Genomic DNA, 21557 nt, shown 5'->3' with positions numbered 1-21557 from the left:
TGTAATTTATGAGATTCCTTCTGAGCATCTTTTTATCCTCTTTACAGCACCTGCTACATTTCCCACAGCAGAAGCAGTTGAACCAATTAGATCTTTATGTTTAAGAATAGTTGAACCAATACCCATGAGAGTATCAATTATCCCATCTCCTCTAAATTGATGTCCAACACCCCTTTGTCTCTTAGGTTTATAGTATCCTCTACCAAGATACATACCTTCACCCTTGTAGTATGGGGAAAGGAACATCCCATCCCCTGTAATTATTTTATATTTTCCCAACTCGTGTTTCCTCACAATAACCATCGTATTTATTTATTGGAAAACTTCACGTAGGTGAATTCTGATGGATATAACTTCTCCATTAAAAGAAATCACACGATTATCTTGGTCGGTTATCCTAAAATTTACTCTGTGTATGGTTTTTCCTGACACAGGTAGATAAACCAAATTTTTAGGTTCCATATTAAATTTATAACCAATTGGGGTTGAGTATGCACTGAATGAAAATATTGTATTTGTTTTTTTTCCATCATTATAAGCACCATCAATCAAATCACAGTGAATTAACACCGAATTTATTCCTGAGGATATTTGAATGACATTATCACTGTAAAACGTCCCATTAGTTTCAATCTTTTTTGAGGAGAAACCCAATAACTCTCTAAATGAATTATCAATTGTGAAATCAACCTTGTAGTTATTTTTAACTTTAATCGTTGATTTTGAAGTATGTTTTTGAATGTTTATAACAATATTTTTTGGTTCATCACCCTGTTCTTTCATAAGACGAGCAATTTCGGAAGATATTTGAGAAATCTCATATGCTCCGGGTGAGACTGTTATCGTTTTGTATCCACTTCCGGGATTATAACTAAACTTGTCATTTTTATCAGTTATATTAAATAAGGTATTATAAGTTTCCATGGACAATAAAGATGCCTCATATTCTTTTGTTGTGTCAAGTTGTAGTGGGTATGGGAATGAAGATGTGTGGTCGCTTGTTGTGAAATTGAAACTAAGGATTGTGCTTCTCATCTTATTTAATATGAGATAAAATGTCTTTATATTGATATTTATTAATTATTTTCATGTTCATCAACTGGTCTAAAATGGCTGATGCTTCATTAAAACAATTGTTATTTCCAGCCTTCTGACTGCCTAACAACAATAACAGTCTATTAACTAATTGCGATGGGTCATTTGGAAGAAAACTAACACCTGAACCAAGGATACTTAAAGCCTGAATAATGTGTTTCTCCTTCTCATTCTTCCTACTTTTACCAGAAAGAATAACCTTATAATTTAGAGTGTTCAGCAAATCAATATATACTCTATCATCATTATTTTCCATATCCAATGGTTTATCAATATACTTTGATTCATCCTTCACAGTTGAACCTTGTCTTCCATCTTTTGTGAGAAGAAACATTAATCTCGGAGTTAGTTTAACAGGGGGTTGAGCAGAACTTAAGAACCTTAATTCATCATTAAATATCAATACCTTTTCTTGAACAAGATGAAATATTGCTGGTTGTTCTGTTGGAATGAGTCCTGCTTTGGTTTTTGAATCCGCTGAATATTCATTGTTTTGAACAGCATTCACAATATAATCAGGGGTTGATTAATCTCTTCCAGTTGTTGAAATAAACCTTCATCATGTTCTAATTCTCCAATATGCTCTAATTCTTCCTCCGTCATTTGACTGAAATCTTTCAACATTTGGAGCTTTCTGGGAGTATATTCTACTGTGGGAACTGTGGAAACATCTTTCATTTTTTCTTGGGAAGTTTTTAAAAAGTGGTTTAAAAATTTCTCTTGTTTTCTTTCAAATGCTTCTTCGCCCGTTAGTTTCTGTCTGCGTTTCTTCTTTATGTCTTCCTGTTGTTTTACAACTTTTGAAACCAACTCTTGATGTTCCTTAAATCTTCTTGCTCTTTCTTTTACATCCATTTATTTATTGTAAAATATCATTTAATGAATTGTAAAGATCAACAGGGAAATTTTCCTTTTCTTCATCATTCAAGTAGATGTGTTCAAATAAATCCTTTTCTTTAAATATTTCATCAAATTCTTTATTAACATTAATGCGAGTTGTAATTTCTTCTTCACTAATACTTGCATCTCTGCTTTTCATACGTTTGCGTTGAGTTTCTTCATCAACATCAAAACCGAATGATAAAATCTTCACTCCACTCAGATGTTTAATAATTTGTCTCGTTCCTTCTGGATTAGTTTCTAATATCCCAACACCACCAGATTTTAGTTTCCTTAACTCACTCTTACAATGTGAATATTTTGTTGTACCAAGAGAAACCTCCTCAAACATTTGACCTTCATTCCTCAATCGCATATGTTCCTCCACTGAAATATAGTGATAATCTTCACCTTTTACTTCTCCAGGTCTTATTGCTCTAGTTGTTGTTGATACAATGCGTATCACGGGGTGTTTTTTAAGTAAATTTACAATATTCTCATTTGTACTACACAAGAACCTTGATTTATGAAAGTTTTTTCCAGAAGCAGATTTACCCACAAGATTTATAATAATAGTTGTCATTTATATATGTAATTGTTTATAAAACAAAAAATATATCCCTTAATATCTCATCTTGTTTCACAACAATATATTTATATTTTTCAGTCGTGTGCTTCATATAATCCTCAAATTTCTTTTTACTACATAATGTAGAACAATTATCTCTCCAAAAATTATTGATATCTATTGAATTTAACTTGAATAAAATAAAAGTATTAGCATTGTTTCTGATGGAACGACGAGGAAGTTGAAAGTACGATTGACTAAGATAAATACAATTACAAGAAGAATGTCTCCCTCTTGTGTAGTAGCTGTCCATTACCGTTTGGTTTCTCTCATTAACACAATCATCAAAGATAACGAGGTTCTTTTTTGATTTATCCAAATCTTGGGGAGACGGTATATCATCCGTATTATCACTAAGAATACAAGTTATAGGATTTGATTTCTTTTTACATCTCTGTGTATCACAAAATAGTTGAATTATATCTTCAATGTTATAATCATTTAGGTTTTTTTGACGTTTAAATAAACCGATTATATCTTCTTTTTGAAGACCAGCATTAAAACCTTGTGAGAGTAGTTGATACTCTGGTTGAAAACTCGACTTTGTGAAAATTATTAAATTGTCATAATCTAAAAAGTTGGGAGTGAGGAGCATTTTTAAAAGTAAGCAGGTTTTTCCACATCCACTTGAACCAACTATGAGACATCTTAATGAATTTGGGAGATTTTTATGGTTGTTAAATTTTATCTTATTTTCCCAAATAGGTAAAAAATCATTCATTTATATATTTGAAAAACAGGTTATTTAATTTATTATTGGCTTTTTTAGAAACTCTATATTTTATCCTAAGTTCAGGTTTAATTTCAAGATAATCCATTATTTTATTTATACAATATCTTGTGTTGATATTTCCCTGAAAATTACATCCATGAATAATATACAACAACAATCCTTTGAACATTTCTCTTTTCGTTCAGTTTCTTCCCTTGTAAGGAAAGGTGTGTTATCATCCTCATACTTTACATTCATTTCTCTAATCAATCTTGTAAAGTAATTCATTTTTGGTGTAAATCTAAAAGAATTATTTTCCTTTTTATATTTTTTATTATCATTAATTAGAAGATAATCACAGAATATACATTGTTTATAGGCTTTTGACTCTGTGTTTAATCCCCGTCTTTCACACGCAGGACAATTCTCAAATTTGTCATATGGAGAATCAGGAAAGTCTAGCATATTTATAAAGTAAAACTTTACTTAAACTGAAATTCATCTATACTTTCAGTTGTATATTACCATCGATATCGATATACTTTTTACATTATCAGATTCAACGACAACATTTTTTATATTAAAGGTAATTTTAAAATTATCGTTAACTACTATTGAACGAAATGTCATTTCACCTGATATATTAACATCCTTTATTTCATCAGGATTTACATCTTTAGGGTTGTTGAAAAAAATACAAATTTCTCCTTGCATATTACAGATGGTCTTATCTTTTTCTTTCTAAAGCTTCATCCATAAGGTTTTTGTTCTTTGATACTTTTTCTTGTTTCATTGCTTTTTCTAGTTTTGAATATATTACTAGAAGGAGAGGAGAAACTTTGTTAGAGATACTTTAATTGATGTTCTACCAGGTATACTAAAAGCCCTTCCACTGAAGGAAATTGAAGAACTCATATTATTTACCATAATAGTTTTTATCCAATAGTTGTTATATTTATCTTTGTTCAATTTTACATCCTTGACATATTTCTCAGTATCTTTAACAGATGAAGAGATTGATTGAAACTTGTCTTTTGTGTCTTGAAACATTGTATTTATTAAGTGAAAAAGTTGGAGGATAAAATGGTTTTAAGCACAGATTCACCTGTAAAACAAACGAAATTTTCATCAAGAAAATTTTAGTTTAAGCAAAGTTTTATTCTATAAATATGGTGAATACAACGTACTGCGATGTTTGTAATCACGAATATAAACATTATAGAAAACACCTCCGAACCAACAAACACACATTTAATCTGTTTCATAAAATATCTCCTCTTGAGTTGGAAAGAAAACATTGTGATATCTGTTCAAAGGATGTTTTGAAGAGTAGTTATAATAAACATCTTCAATCACAAAAACACAAGAAAAATGAGTTTAAAGTAAAGGGAGACTATTATATTGAAAACACTGATGGGGCATTTAAAGGGCATATAAAAATAAGGATTTTTCAATTTGGAGAACCCGGTCCATCATCAATAGCTGAATCAATTGAAATAGTGAAACCTGATGTTGAAAATTTTATTAAAAAGACATTAAAAAGAAATGAAAACTTTAAAGTTTTATATGGGAGTGAAAATGAATATGAAAAGACAAGATGAAGAACAAACTCCTTATATGAGAACAGATCTTCATTTTATAACATCATTTCAAGATTTTTTGAATAGTGGGGTTTATGAAGAACTATCAAGACAAGAGGAGGATGTTGATAATACAGTGGTAGGAAGTGGATTCAATATTAAAAAAATCATCTTTTTAGATATACACATTCTAAAATCAAACCCTCTTAAAGCTTCTTCTTATATTGAATTACCAAAAGAAATAAAACTAAAGAAGGCAGTTGTTAATATTAAGAACAATGATAATAAATGTTTTCTCTGGTCTGTTCTTGCTCACTTACATCCACCAAAATGTAATTCAGAAAGAGTAAAACAATATATGAAATATGAGAATACCTTGGACATTAAAGATTTTAAATTCCCAATGCCACTAACAGATATTCCTAAATTTGAGAAAAAGAATAATCTTTCTATTAATGTATATGGATTAACGGATACAAACAAAGTTCAAATATTAAAAATTTCAAACAACTATAAAAATGAAGAAACACACATTGATCTTTTATATTTTAGTGTTGGAAAGAATTCACATTACACATACATCAATAATTTATCAAGATTAATCTCTTTCTCAGGTATTCAGAACAGCAAACAAAATATATCCTTATGTTTATGTCTTAATTCATTTCATACAAAAGAACGATTAGAACAGCATTCAAAATATTGTAGTAATCATAAATCAGCTGTAATTACAATGCCTAAACCTGGTGAAAAGATTTCTTTTGAAGATTGTAATAAATCTATCATGCACCCATTTGTGATATACGCTGATTTTGAGTGTATCCTTAAAAAGATAAATACTGTTCTCTAATCCAAAAGAACCATATACAAATAAATATCAAAAACATATTCCTTGTGGTTTCTGTTATTATATCAAATCATCTGTTGGAGAAAAGTATAACAAACTTGAACATTATCGTGGAAAAAATGCTTCACAAGAGTTTGTAAAACGATTAGAAAAAGGATTGTATAAGACTCACTAAATTAATGAAAGAAACAAATGAACCGATGAAATTAACCAAAGAAGAAAAATTAGAATTTAGAATGAACAATATCTGTCATATTTGTGAGGGGGAAATTAAGGAGTCTAAAGTTAGAGACCATTGTCATCTTACTGGTAAATATAGAGGTCCCGCTCATTCCTGTTGTAATCATAAGGATAAATTACCTTCTTTTATTCCAGTCTTTCTTCACAACAGCGCCAACTATGATACACATCTATTTATAAATGAACTTTCAAAAACACCAGGGAGTATTTCTGCCATAACAAACACAAGTCAAAAGTATATTTCATTTTCAAAAATGATATTCACAAAACCTTTAACTCGTATTAGGTTTCTAGATTCTTACAAGTTTATGGGAACACCACTAGCCTACCTCGCATCAAATCTAAACTCCACGGACTCTTTTCCAAATCTTAATTCATTCTTTCCAAAAGAGGAAATTCTCACTAAAGAGGAAATTCAGATTAAAGAGAGAATTCAAAGTAAAGAGGAAACTGTAATTAATGAAGAAATTCTAACTGAAGATGAAATTCTAATCATAAAGAAAATTCGAACAATGAATGAAATTCTAACTAAAGAGGAAATTCTGATTAAAGATGAAATTCTGATTAAAGAAGGAATTCTTACGAGAGAGGAAATTCAAACAAGGAATGAAATTCAAAGTAAAGAGAAAATTCTTACAAGTAAGGGAATTTATCCTTATGATTATATGGATTCATTTATGAGATTTAAAGAAACACAACTTCCATCAAAAGAAAGTTTCTATAATAACCTTTATGAAGAAGAGATAAGTGATAAGGAATATAAACACGCACAAGAAATATGGAAATTATTTAAGATAAAGAACCTTGGAGAATATCACGATTTATATCTAAAAACAGATGTTTTATTGTTAGCTGATGTGTTTGAGGCTTTTAGAACACTCTGTCATAATAAAAATTGTTATGGATTAGACCCTGCCCACTATTTCACAGCTCCTGGTTTAGCTTGGAGTGCAATGTTGAAAATGACAAAACAAGATATAGATTTAATCAGTGATGTTGATATGCTTTTGATGATTGAGAAGTCCAAGAGAGGTGGAATATCACAAGTATGTTCAAAAAGATATGCGAAAGCAAATAATAAATATCTCCCAAATTATGATAGTGAAAAAGATAGTAATTATTTGATGTATTTTGATGCTAATAATTTGTATGGATGGGCAATGTCTCAATCTCTACCTTATGGTAAATTAGAGTGGGTGGAAGAAAAGGATTATGAAAAGGCTTTGATGAATATTGTTATTTCTTCTCAAGAGGAATTGAATGACGAAGAAGAAGGTTATTATTTTGAAGTTGATTTGAGGTACCCGAGTGTTCTTCATAATAAGCATAAAGACCTTCCTTTTGCATGTGAGAAAGAAACCCCAAAGAAAGAATGGTTCAGTGATTATCATAAAAGTTTTAATATTAAAGGCAAATCAACAGAAAAGTTATTAACAACATTCTATGATAAAGAGGGATATGTTTTACATCAGAGAAGCTTAAAACAGTTTTTGAGAGAAGGATTGAGAGTAGCTAAAATTCATAGAGTTTTAAAATTTAAACAAAGTCCTTGGGTGAAAAAGTATATTCAATTCAATACAGATATGAGAGCAAATACAAAAGTAAAATTTGAAGGGGACTTTTATAAATTAATGAATAATGCTGTATTTGGAAAGACTATGGAAAATGTTAGAAACAGGCAAACATTAGATTCGCAACATCTTGGAAAGAAGCTTCGAGATTGATAAATAAACCAAGTTTTGAGAGAGAAGAGGTTTTTTCAGAGAACTTTTCTGCAATTCATATGAAAAAGGAAAGTATTGTAATGGATAAACCAATTTATATTGGAACAGCAGTTCTTGATTTATCAAAGATATTGATGTATGATTATTTGTATAATGACTTAAAGAAAGAGTATGGTGAAAATGTTTCATTGTTGTATATGGATACTGATAGTTTTATCCTAGATATAAAAACTGATGATGTTTATGAAGATATGAAGAAAAATATTGGAGTATATGATACAAGTAATTTCAGCAAGAAGAGTGAGTTATTTTCCAAAAAGAATGAAAAGGTTATTGGTAAGTTTAAGGATGAGTTGGGTGGAAAAGTAATGAGTGAGTTTATTGGATTGAGAGCAAAGGCATATGCTTATAAGTATGGTGAACAGATTGATAAGAGGTTAAAGGGAATAAAGAAATATGTAATAAAGAAATCAATAACTTTTAGAAATTATTATAATTGTTTGATGAATAAGAAAGAAGAATATAGGAAAATGAATACAATAAGAAGTTATAAACATAACATATATAGTGAAGAAGTAAATAAAAAGGCATTAGGAGCCTTTGATGATAAGAGATTTATTTTAGATAATGGAATAGATTGTGTTCCATATGGATATTGTATGATAGAGTGTATAAAATAGATTATGTTTTAACGATGGGAAGATGGGTTAGGGTTTTTAAGGGCTACACTTGCGTTTTTTCACAATATATAAATGGTTAAACCAAGTATTAATCAAACTAAAGAGTGGAGAAAATCTCAGTCTTGGTATATAAATGGAAAACATAATGAATGTGAAAAATATCAAATAAGTCTTATTGAAAAAATAACTAAAACAAAGGTAAATAAAACAAATAAGCGAATTAATTTAAAAACTAGTAAGTTAGAGGATGTAAAGAAAAAATGGAATATCCTTGAATGGACTGAAAACTTTGATGGTTATCAATTGAACAATGAAAAAACAATTTACTATAATCTCAAAATGATATGTGGCTCAGGAGGTGGTCAAACAAGAGCATTAAGAGAAGTTTATCATTTCGTAATGGCACAAAAGGGGTATCTTAAAAAATATAAAGATTCAAATGTTTTGTTTGTCAATATTTTAGATGGGGATTATTGTGCAAAGAAAATTAAACTATTGAAGGAATTTGAGAATGAACAAATCTTTATAGGTTCAATGAGTGAGCTGTTCAACCCCCAGGTGTTCAATTCAATGAGGTTCAACCTCCAAGTTAAAAGGGGAGACAAATAAATATACCTTGGGATAAAAAGGGGATTTATTTTTAGGGAAAAAAAATATAAATCGCTGAAAATCCCCCATTCATTTACATGGGGAAAAGTGAGCCAGAATCAGTATTCTTACCCTACTCACACCCTATTATGTCACATACATTGCCATTATCCATAGCTTTATTAATCGATAATTAGGATATTTAACGACCACTTGTGTGCACATTAAGGCTAAATTGCATCAACGAAGGTGAATAAGAAAATGAAAAAAATGTTCAACTCAAACCCCATGGCTCGTCAATCATGTGTGTGAAGTTCTGCATCAATCTGTTAAGCAGTTCTGGAGAAAAAGATTTTTTTTTACCTTTTTATTTTCAATCCAAACATGGCCACTAGACCAGGTGACCAATGATGTCATAAGTTTAATTTTATTATCCAATGTGAGTGAAGATCAGATATATGAAATTTCATATTTTTCAGACAAAGATTTCAATTCAACCAATTATGGCTGGAATACCACTTCACTGACGGCATCATTGTGATCACCCTATATACCCCATGTGGGGTTTATGACATATGCCAAGTTTCAATTTTTTTTTTCTTTCAGTAGTTTTGGAGAAGATGTACAATTTTTTTTCCTATAATCCTATATGGCTACCATACCATGTGACATGACAGAGTTATCAAGAAAATATTATCCATGGCAAATCCCTCTTATGTTTAAAGTTTTGCATCAATCAGACAAGTGTTTGCAGAGGGGGAAAAAAAATTTGAAGTGAAAATACAGACACAGACACATACAACATCCCAGTTCCAGAAATCTCTTGGAAACACGAACCAAAGACGTCATGCTCATGTACGACGTGATGATCCAATCGAGCGTGAATATAGAAAACAAAGCCTTGCGACCGGACATAGTTCTCAGGAACAAAAATTACCCCCGTGTGGGGGTGATGGTCATCTCTATAATACCACAAGTTCTCAATGTTCAGTTATGACCGAAGACTACTGCGCAGCTCGAACTGCGCAGTTTGGTTAAAGATGACTCGGCATTTTGGCGCGCAGGCAAGAAATTATATTTTGAAAATAAATGTCGACGTTTACATTTCGGGTTTTGAAACTTTTGCACCTTCGGCGGAAAATGTATAAATATACAAGGTCAACTGCTATGCAATGACACCATTCACTAACTTTTACCATGCCCAGTAGAGAATATATAAGCCTCCTGAAGGTAGGGCAGTTTTTGCAAACTTTGAAGTCACGTGACGCGAAAACGAAAGTGAAATTCGAAAATCCATCCAGACCAAATTTAGATATTGTCCCATACATTCATATGCCACAATCAAATTCAAGATCGCTTGAGAAATGTAGGAGATAGATTTTGAAAAACGTCATTTTCGCATTTTTTGCCAACTTTGAAGTCACGTGACACGAAAACGAAAGCGAATATCGAAAATCTGGCCTGACCAAATTTAGACATTGTCCCCTAGATTCATATGCTACAATCAAATTCAAGATTACTTGAGAAATGGCGGAGGAGATAGAATTTGAAAATAGTCATTTTCGCAACTTCAAAGGCCTTGTGACCTTGACCTTCGGTGACCTTGAAAGTCATACCATCGTGTACGTCTCATCGACCTCTATCAGGATCACTAATGACCAGATCTCCCGCTTAAACTTCATTGTGAATGGACGGACGGATCGAAGGACATCGACACCCATATTATGAGGTCATGCTTGAAGAGATGACCTAAAAAGGAAAAGCCAGCATTGCTGATCGAGATATCAGTTGCGAGAGGTTTTGGCTTAAATAATGCAGAAATAAAGAAAATGACCAAATACCAGGACCTCAAAAATGAGATCAAGAGATCTTGGAAGCTGAAGAGCATCGAAATTGCACCACCAGTGACAATTGGAGCAACAGGAATATTAAAGAAGAACCTCACTGAGATTTTGAAAACCATCCCGGGAAATATTACCACAAACAAACCACAATTGGAGGGAGTCCGGGGTTCGGTGACGATCCTAAAAAGAGCCCTCGGAACAAAGCTCTGAGAACAACAACGTTGAACAGCTTGGACCATGAACTGTGATCCCTTACTGAACCGGAGGTGGATACTTTGAGTCCTGGGAGGACTTTGTTCCATCTCCTCAAACCCGCAAATGGAGATAACAATAAATCACACACACACGCATGCACGCACGCTTTTCTCCCCTCACCCCTCTTTGGTCATTCCCTTGAGGTTTGTCCCACTGTCTAACTTGCTCTTTCATGAGCTTCACTCCTGTAAAGGAAAAAAAGAAGAAGAAATTGGAATATTATTTTGGCCCTCCTGCCCTTACGCATCTGTAATAAAGACATCCACTAATGTAATGATGCCCAAGGGGGGGGGGGGGGGGAGGATGCCCAAAGTGATGCAGCAATATCTTGTTGGATTACATGTTTACCGAAAACAAAATACTGTACATCTCAATTGGTTGTGTTATCGGTTGCAGGTGAAGCTATGGCTGACTGCATGCGACACCACGATACACATTTGTGATGGGTTGTAACGTAAAAATAAGCTTGGCCGATAAAAGGAGAATATATGTGACTCCGTCTATGCCAAACATTCTTTCAGTCACAGGTGATACATCAGGCTAATCTAACCAGTATTGTCTTCTTTAATTATTTGGATCTGAGCACATGGTTCACCATGGTGGGATCCCAGGTTTAAAATCCCATATACAGTACTATGTTGATTTGCCCATTGTCTACCTACATCCATGCAATTCATACAAAGTTAAACCTGTTAACCTTTTATTCAAAGACACTAACTTGCCTATCCCAAATCCATAATGGAAAGACTTATCACATCTATCTTGAAGCTGTATTGAAAATAGGATATTTCAATCATATTTACATGCACAAGTTATCAGAAGACAATTGTGCAGCTATATTGGTTGATCTAAGTAATGTAAATACTGCACTGTACCACGAGTTTATTTTTTTTTAACATTGCAACAATTTTAATACACACTCTCAAATGGTACATTTCCCAGCATATTGAACCCCCCCCCCCAAAATAAGCTTAAAGGTCCAGTGAAAATAGTTTCACGTTTGGTTTAATTCATAAATTTGGTTTCTCGAAACACGCATTCATTGCTGTTGTCTTAAATAAAAACTGAAGTGAAAATTATCGTGTATTTTAGATGGGTTTTGTACCCCTATTTTCCTGTCTCTAAAATCCGCTGCTGCATTTTACATCATCCCAGGAACGCTCTTACATCATGAAGTGTACCGCAGTGGGGACTGCGTAGTGCCCATGCATATTCACTCTACAAGAGCAATTTTGTCTGACGACAGGAATAAGAAAGGAAATGCCAAATTCACTCATGAACAATTTACTTTTTAACAAGAAATATTCGCTCATACGTGGATGGTTCGTGGGTGAACGATTTACGTCTTCGTTTTGACACTTCTAATAAGGCCCCACGCAGTTACCATTTGGTCTGGCAGGATGGCCTCAACGTAGAGGTAAGCACACACTCGCCTCTAAGCTGTCTATCCTGGGTTCAAATCTCGGCCCAGTGATAAAATGACATCCTGGTGTTTCCCAAACTGGGTGAAAGAATCATCAATGTGCATGTCATCCCTGGGATGGAGGTTAAACTGGGCATCCATCTGCCGGCGTTAGTTGGTGGACGTTGACATGCTACAGTGCTCTTCACGAAGAGTTGGTGAGCTATCGCTGGCACCCTGAACAAATAACAAATTCCTCCCTGAACCTACAGAAGGCAATGCATCAGTGGCACAGCTGCATCCTCAACTAATGATGCCAACCCACAGCCTTATGCTGCATATGAAAGTAGTAGTAGTTACCATCTCTCATCACAACCTCTTTCTTCCACTGCACCCTCTCCTTTCTTCACTCTATCCCAAGCGATGGAAGCTGAAAACGTGTAAGCATTTTGCAGCAATGTGCGTGTGTCAAGGCGCACAAGTTGGCTAAAGGCACAGACCAACCTTCAGACTCTGTTTCCATTTTGTTTTATGTGATCAGGATGACCAGAAGTGTCACTGGTTACATCTACAGAAGCATTAACACATCGGCATGACCAGCAGCGTTACCGGCATTTGTACATCATTTCTAATCAATAAAGTTGAGAATGTCAAGTGGATTGGTACATTTCCTCCCTTCACACTCGACTCACCTCCACTCCTCTCACTCCCTCCTCCCGAAACCACTCCCCATTCTCAACCTTCCTCCCCCACTCCTGCTCGCTTCTCCGCCCTTCCTTTTGTCCCATTCTTCCCCATTCCCATTAATACATTAAAGTGGTGCTTATTTACAGCTCACAAAAAAGTAAAGATTTTTCAAAATGAATCTCGCAACTCAGTATGCTCATGTAAATATGCTCCCTCAACTCCCTCATGCTCTTTTACCACGCCCTGAGGATCTTTCTCTCCTTGCCTCACGAGGGTACTTTGGCAGCTTGACACAGCCGGAATGTCAACCATTTCCTCGCCAAAACAACTGAAGTACGACGTAAACAATGTACTAAGCATATACGGGACCTAAAGCCCTCGATGGTACAGCGTGGATTTGAAGATAAATAAATAAATAAAAAAGAAGAGCCGTTCACGTTTGTAGCTTGACAGAGGCCAAACACAGCACATGGCGATTGTGCCAGCAAGATCACGAGCGTTAAAAGCCCTGGGAAGCGAAAAATGCAAGTAAGGCCTCAGGCCACGGTCATGACTAGTGGGTAGTGGGAAATCAACTTCATGCAAGGCCAACTGACGGAGATAGCCCCATGACAGTTTTCATAATCCGCACGCAAGGGAGACTCGTGCGATGTTAAACAATAAAATTGTATACCTTCCGCCTTTGCCTTAAAATGAGCGCATTCGATTATACACAACAGAAATGGCAGAACACTCACCTCAAAATACTACTTAACTTGACCGTTCTAGCTCGGATCAATATCACTTACCAGTTATTATTGCCGAGTCTAGCTTCAAGATCTCCATGATTGTTATTAACACCCAGTGTTTCATAGTCTATGCTCTCTCTCCCTGCTTTCGATCTTGAGTTCATACATGGATGGCTTAATTGGCTCTACAGCATAATTTCACAATAAGATTCCACATTGGAAAACACTTCTTCAGATTCACTTCCTGACGACGACAATTTTGAAATGAGTCATTCTGCCATTTCGCAACACAGTTCACCAAAATTGTGCATTGACAATGCAGAAGAGCAAGTCTATCTATTGAAGTACTGAAACAATCGTTCCCAGGATGACGTCACACAGGTTACCAATCGCCTCGGGTTCTGTGCATAATTTTAGGGGTGGGAACAGCCAGATTGAGTGAATTTTTTAAACTTTAACTCCTAAAAAAACAAAAAACATCGAAATTAAAAAACATGTTCAGTTCTTGGTATATTACTTACAATTCATGATAATCACAGCAAAAATACATTTTTACACAATTTACATTGCACTGGACTTTTAAGATGCTAAGTAGAGAAGCAATCTGCAGCAAGTGACCTGTCAGGGTTGAGCAGGGAACGAATAGTGAGGGCACACTTCAACCTCTGCTTGACATCCAGGTAGCTGGACGGCTCGTCAAACATGTAACTGCAGAAAATGGAAAGCACATGATGAATATCAATGACGAGTTAAGGAATAAAGTTCAACGGTGAACGTGCTAACATACACATCTGCTTGTTGAATGCACACCACAGCACAGGCGAAGCGCTGCAGCTCCCCGCCTGACAGGTCTTCAACATTCCGCTCACGAAGATGGCTCAAGTCTGAGGGCAGGAGACATGATGGGTGAGAATGACAACCGAATGGCCTTCGAATATCAGAACTCAATGATAACTGTGACGTTTGATAAGATGTGGGTCCCACACTCCAAGATCACAATTCGTCAATGTTCAACAATGATCGTGTGAACTATTTGGGACCTACTAAATTGACGCACATACCGAGGCAGTCGCAAATCACCTTCTGCGTATCCCTCTCGTCTTTTCGATCTAGAATTGCACCGACTGTGCCCTAGAAGAGCAAAAACCAACATGAGATGAACAACACTGAGCAATGTTAAACTTGGTATGAATCTTTCATGCTGTATGCTTCAACCAGACTTCAATAAACGATGAAAGAAAAAAAATACTCATCATAGAATTTGAGGCGCCAAACAATGTCAATAAATAGACACACGGTATTTTCCAGGGCTGATGTAATAAATAACCAACTGTGTTCAATGAAAAGTTTAGGTTAAAAAAAAAAAAACTCAAGAGAATTGCAATAGTTTCTCATGCTTTGAACAACCATAACAGCTCCAACAAGTAAAACACCCTCCTGCTGTATTTTATTTACAATGACATGAATAAGAGTCACTAATATATGGAGTCAATTCACACTTCACAGCTTTTGCCTCACACCTTACAAACCCACATCTGAAATACCATACCTGTCACTTTCAAAAACTCTTCGTACAGCCAAATAATCATCGCGAGCATTTCGGTGTGAACGAAATACTCAAACAACTATCTTTCTTTTCATATATTTTCAGGACACAAATTTACTTTTAAAATGATCAGCAGAAAACAACTGAGGACACACCTTAACAGCTTTGGGGATCTGGTCCACATATTGAGGCTTAATGATAGCCTTGAGGTCATCCTCCAGGATCTTCGTAAAGTAGTTTTGCAGCTCCGAGCCGCGGAAGTACGTGAGGATCTCCTGCCAGTCCGGAGGTTCCTGCCAATGCATAGAGGTTGCTCAGGATGTGGTGCCAGTATCAACCGTGCACCTTGGAAAATACACCTGCCGTAACCACTTCCCATTTGCCCTGCAGTTCGCAAACTCACTTTAAAACGACCCAGGTTAGGTTTCTGCTTTCCGGCGAGGATTTTGAGAGCCGTTGACTTTCCTATTCCATTGGTCCCTACAAGGCCTAAAACCTCTCCTGGTCGTGGAATAGGGAGCCTAAAGAAAATGAAGGAAGGGAAAACAGGAAAAAAAAAATTAAAAAGGTCAATAGTGACAAAAATAAAACAACAAATCAAATGGAGGGAATGTTCACAAAGTGAGAGTACACTGGATCAACATCTCAGAGACTGGGGAATCAAATCAAATTGAAGGCATCAGCAACAAAGACAACTCCAAACTTCTGCAAATTAACTTGCTCTTCGGAGAATTACCAAGTTTATATTGGATTGTTGGCAAAAGCAAGCTGGTTCAACAACGACCTTTTGTGAGGGGTAATCTGCCTTCATTGCCTGGTACATTTGTTGCCAGTCCACACTTCATGATCAACTCTTAATTCCCTCTGAACAACTTAGGATGGGCAACAAAATACTGGTAGTGTCTCCCACACCCAGTAAGGAGGATTAAACCGTTTTCAGTACTCCACAAACTGCAAGAGCAACACGGAAATGGCAGAATCTCTTGGTGTGCTCAATGAGGACCTTTCTACTTAAAACAACTAGAGAGTTCAAAGAACACCTTACCTCACACAGTCTTGAAGGGAAAAAAACAAAACAAACAGAAAAAAAGGACATGGGTGGGGTCTACGAGCAGTGAATTTGATTGGTCGAGATGACGTAAAAATGCCATAATCTTTTGGTCAAGTATTGCTGACTGAAAGCTTTTTGAAAGTTCCAATAAGGTGATTTGTGCTATGGTGTTCAAGAAAATAATTCAATTGAAATTAAAAAATAGAAAAAGATAAAAACAAATTGGAGGTTTACCGCCGTTGATGCCGAGTCTTTTACACCACCCTATTTATCACGTTACATTAGTTATTCGTGCCTGTTATGTGTCCTTTATGACATCCTTAGAACCAAAAATTTACTGTTTGGAATGATTTCAATTTTATTTGACTGCCAGACAGGCAGACAGAGTAAAAAATTACCCCCGGTTGGGGGTGACGGTCATCTCTGAAGCTCTGATCGGCTTAGAAGTCGTCTTGTCTTTTGGTTCAACGTACAGACGAAAGCCTAGGAGTAAAAAGGATAGAAAACCTCAGAAATCAAGCTACATTTCTGAGTTATCCGGAGATAGATTTTGAAAATGGTTGATTTGGAACATTTATGATCAATGAGTCTTCAAAAGGATAGAAACCGGACCTCAGAAATCAAACCACATTTCTGAGTCATAATTGGCAGATGATATTTTGACAATGGATGATTTCACAAGTTTACAGCATCGGTAACCTTGACATTGACCTTCAATCAGGACTAAAGTCATACCGTCGTGCATCACTCATCGACCCCTACCTACATACCAAGTTTCATCAAGATCAGGCAAAAAATTTTTGACCATCTCACATCGACGATTTTTCCAACTTTGAAGACACGTGACTCGATAACCAGGACGAATTAAAAAAAACTGGCCCGACCAAATTTAGATATTGTTCCATATTATCAGAATTCGAAGATCGGATCACAAACGGCGGAGGAGATAGATTTTGAAAATGGACGATTTCGCAACTTAGGAGTGACCTTGACGTTGACTTTCAATCGGGTCAAAGGTCATACCGTCGTGCATCTCTCATCGACATCTACCCACATACCAAATATCAAGAAAATCGGAAGAAAAAAATGGGGACGTATGTACGTACGGACGGACACCGAGACTGGTTTTATCAGGTCATCTCTAACGAGATGACCTAAAAAACAATTATCTCACTCCTCTCTGCACATGCTTGATCGGGACAAATTCAGAGGCAACATACTGCTAAACTACAGGTTCGTTTTCCGATTAGTGTTCAAAATATAACATTCAATTGAAATCAAGTTGTTCCTCGATCATAAACTGACATTTACGTGGACCGTCATATTTATTGTGGACAGACAGACAAAGCGAACCAATTGCTTTCCTTGCTTTTCACTTTGCACGCATGTGGTAAAAATGTTTGGGAACAAAGACTAGCAATCACACAATTCGTTTAAACAAAACAGACTACTTAAACATCAATAATGAATCGGTAAAATGGTCGAGGGGTTAGAATCTGTTAGGAGATGCAATTCAGATTCAAAACCACCATCCACACCAATCTCAGACGATTCAACAAATGGCTTTGTATGAAAATTGTACAAAGTGGTAAGCTTATTAAGGGTTGCACGCCAGCAATCTATCTACAGTGGCTTGCAGCACTACATTCCCATAATTGTATCTCCTGAGCTATCCGCTTCGATAAGTAGGTCATCAACATTACCAGCATACTTATTATCGAAGGAATGCAACTTGGCGCTTTGTATCAGGCAAGACACATTCATTTGTTCAGGAAGAACCTCCCCCCCCACAACCCCACCCCTGCAGTTATGATGGTGTAAAACTCTAGCCACAGTTCAACCAGAACACTTTGAGGGTCTCTTCTTGAGCACACCAATTGAAGGATTAAATATCATAACAAGCACGAATGGAACTGCATTGCAACACCAGCAGTATGAACAATTAATAAAACAAGACGACGACGTCGTGCAGAGCACGACACTTGCAAAATCCATAAAACAAATTTGACCTTAACAATAATTGGTGGTTGAATTCAATGACCAAATAAGCAAGTCCTCTTCAAATTTCAAGTAAATCGGATGAAAATTGACAATTTTAGAAATACGACCTATGTTGACCTTTTGGTCCATGTTGACCTCAAAAAATAATTGGCTGTTTGAATTCAGTGACATGATATGCAAATCCTTTTCAAGGTTCAAGTCAATCGGATGAAAAATTGAGGAGTTTAGAAATGTCACATAAGTTGTTGACCTTTTGACCTTAAAAACAATAAGCTCATTCCTTTATTCCTTATGACAAGCTCTACCATATGGTGAAGTTTTGTGAAGATCGGTTAAAATTTGTGACCTGTCGGTGATAAATAGACAGACAGACAGACTGAATAACAACCAGACTGACCAATATACTTGAAAAATCTTCGATTTTGCAAGTAACCAAGAAGAGTGCCGTTTGCAAGTTAACCGGCTCATTGCGACGAGTGGCAAGTTAACATTTAGCACCTGACCTGTGAAGCTTGAATGAATTTGCACTGTAGCGATGAGTGGTGTCCTTGTCAAGATTGCTGGGAAGGTTGATGATCGATATTGCCTCAAAAGGACATTTCTAACGGTGTGAACAAACCAAAGTATTGGACAAAAGTATCAATGATTCAATACAATAAAAAATTTTAATATCACCATCGGTCTCTGTATATTAAATACAACCTTGGTCAACAAAATACGTGGAGCACACCTTGACACAGATACCACAGCCAATGCAGAGGGACTCGGAGATCCACGCGATCTTCGACAGGTTCGTGACTTCGATGCACAACTTCCCTGGAAACACATCCCTTACAAATCAAATCGCAGATGTCACGACGCTTTAAATTCAACGAAAAGTTTCTCCTTGAAACATCAGCGCGGGACTCCAGGTGGGGACGCAGAGACGCGTCTCAAGACACGAATCGTACGTACCCATCCGTACAACCGGACACGTCTTCTTGCATTCCTGGCGGCACTTCTTTGGCTTGCACTTGTCGTTGTTTACGATGGCGATTCTTGTGAGCTTGTCCGACATGATGAAACCCTGCACAACGAGGGCAAAAAAGGTCTTCACTGAAAGCCAAGACGTTTGATGTATTTATTGGCAATCCATCCGATTCCTTTACCCATGACACACCATCAAGGTAGAATCAGCTGATTATCGGAATATATTATCACAATCACTAATTGTGTTGCTTTATAACTAAGAAACAGGACTAGCCGGGAGGCGACGATGGTTCGCGGGCATTATTGAACAATGCCACGATAGGTACAATTGAGTTAGTGGAAGCTTTTGAGGAAGCCCCACCGTAAAAACCTATCTCTTCCATTAAAATTGACCAAATCAAATCTGATTTTTATTTCCACGCTTTCGAAGAAAAGTGGGAATATTGTGATTGTCTCCGCCGTCCGTCCGTCTGTCTTAGCCTGTAACTCCTCCTACACCGTTTGAAATAGGAACTTGAAACTTTGGGACATAGTAGATATATGTATAGGGAAGTGCATAACACTTTCAGATTTTTGATTTGACCCCTAGAGGCCAGGCCAGTGGGGTTGGGGTCATGGGGGTCGATTAAAAAAAAATTGTTATAGCTTTTTAAATCAAACATATTCATGAGTTATACATTTAACATTTTTTTAAAACACGTGATGATCAGAGGGTGCTTGGGGGGTAGGGGGTGCTTAGCGGATCGGCCTAGGGGGTCAAAATAGCTCCTCCTACACCGTTTGAGATAGGAACTTGAAACTTTGGGACATAGTAGAAATATGTATGGGGAAGTGCACAACACTGTCGGATTTTTGATATGACCCCTAGGGGCCGGGCCAGAGGGGGTGGGGTCATGGGAGCTGATTAAAAAAATAAAATAAAACTGGCGTTAATGGGACAAAGCAGTGCGCGCGGGAATATGCGATGGTGTGCCATCGACAACGTAGTTATACTTTAATATGTTGTACTTATGGACATTACGCACAGCTTCTAGGAAATGAAATTGCGAGAAAAAAATAAAAATAAATAAAAAGTTAAAGTGGGCGTGGCTCCGCCCACAATAGGCGTGGGACGCCCCTCAGACAAAAAGACACAACTAGACCATGATATCCAGCTTGTGTCCAAGTTTCATCAAAATCGCATCAAACGTCACGCAGCTATGCTCTGGAGAGTCACAAACACACAGACAGACACACAGACACAACGAAAATAGTGGTCACTGCTGGCGCCCGCAAACCAAAAAATCTGTCCACGTCTTCACATCCCCCAAAGGCCGGAGCTGGTAGGCCGCCGATCTATCCTAGACGCTGCGGGCCTGAAGCCCCTCAGCTTCAAATCGGACCATTCGCTCAAGGTGTCCGACCGCAACTCAAAGAGCACTTCAGGCTTCTCACGGGGGGGGGGGTATGAACTTGGCCAGGATGATCAACGTGTCATCACCTTCCCAATTCCTTGATGAAAGCAGAGAGCCGCGCGATCTCGACCATGCGTTTGGACTCTGGAGTCGACGTCAAAAGGAGGATCTTGGATCGATCGCATAAAAGGGGAGGAACCTCGAATAAAAGGTTAAACTTTGACGTTTTTACTCGATATACTTTTTTTAAAAATAAAACTACATTTATTTAATCTTGAAACATAATACAACAGGATCTTCCAAATCTGTTTTGAAGGAAAATGCTGTAGAAATATTGAACAATACAAAAAAAAAAATTAAAAGGAAAGCTACAGCCGAGCTAAAAAAATGTCGTGATACACACCAAGAAAGAGCGCATCGAGATAAAAGCAATTTTTGTTTAACTGAAAATATCTTACAATAAATTTATTGTAAAAACAAACAAACAAACAATGCAATGATTAACTAACCAGGTATGAGAGAAAAATACGAATAACAGAATAACGACTGTGGCGTTTAAAGATTAAATTCAGTGTTCAGAAAGTTCTCGTGATTCCCACAGTCTGACGTTTAAATGGCAAAGTTTGTGCGAACACGATCGTGGAGACCCGGGATAGCTGTGCGTCGCCGACGACGACGAATGAAGAGTGTAACGTATGTTGATTTCC

The 21557-nt window shown here is 36.3% G+C and overlaps 1 protein-coding gene across 1 annotated transcript in view; it reads right to left on the bottom strand.

The window, feature by feature from the left end:
• Positions 1-21092, bottom strand: part of ABCE1 (ATP binding cassette subfamily E member 1) — a 46412-nt gene extending 25320 nt beyond the window's left edge. Inside the window, exons 1-9 of the mRNA XM_085850671.1 lie at positions 20937-21092; positions 19442-19553; positions 19218-19303; positions 18991-19088; positions 15839-15956; positions 15591-15728; positions 14951-15020; positions 14677-14773; positions 14508-14597 (exon numbers count right to left, since the gene is read on the bottom strand). Of these exons, the coding sequence (XP_085706797.1) occupies positions 14508-14597; positions 14677-14773; positions 14951-15020; positions 15591-15728; positions 15839-15956; positions 18991-19088; positions 19218-19303; positions 19442-19553; positions 20937-21035 (908 nt within the window). The 5' untranslated portion in view covers positions 21036-21092. The remainder of the gene's footprint in view (positions 1-14507; positions 14598-14676; positions 14774-14950; positions 15021-15590; positions 15729-15838; positions 15957-18990; positions 19089-19217; positions 19304-19441; positions 19554-20936) is intronic.
• Between the last annotated feature and the right edge of the window lie 465 nt (positions 21093-21557).

This window comes from Eptatretus burgeri, chromosome 13, assembly GCF_056783735.1.
Source record: "Eptatretus burgeri isolate ZD-2024b chromosome 13, Ebu_testis_v1, whole genome shotgun sequence".
Lineage (NCBI taxonomy): Eukaryota > Metazoa > Chordata > Myxini > Myxiniformes > Myxinidae > Eptatretus > Eptatretus burgeri.
This window is presented reverse-complemented; position numbering and strand designations above follow the sequence as displayed.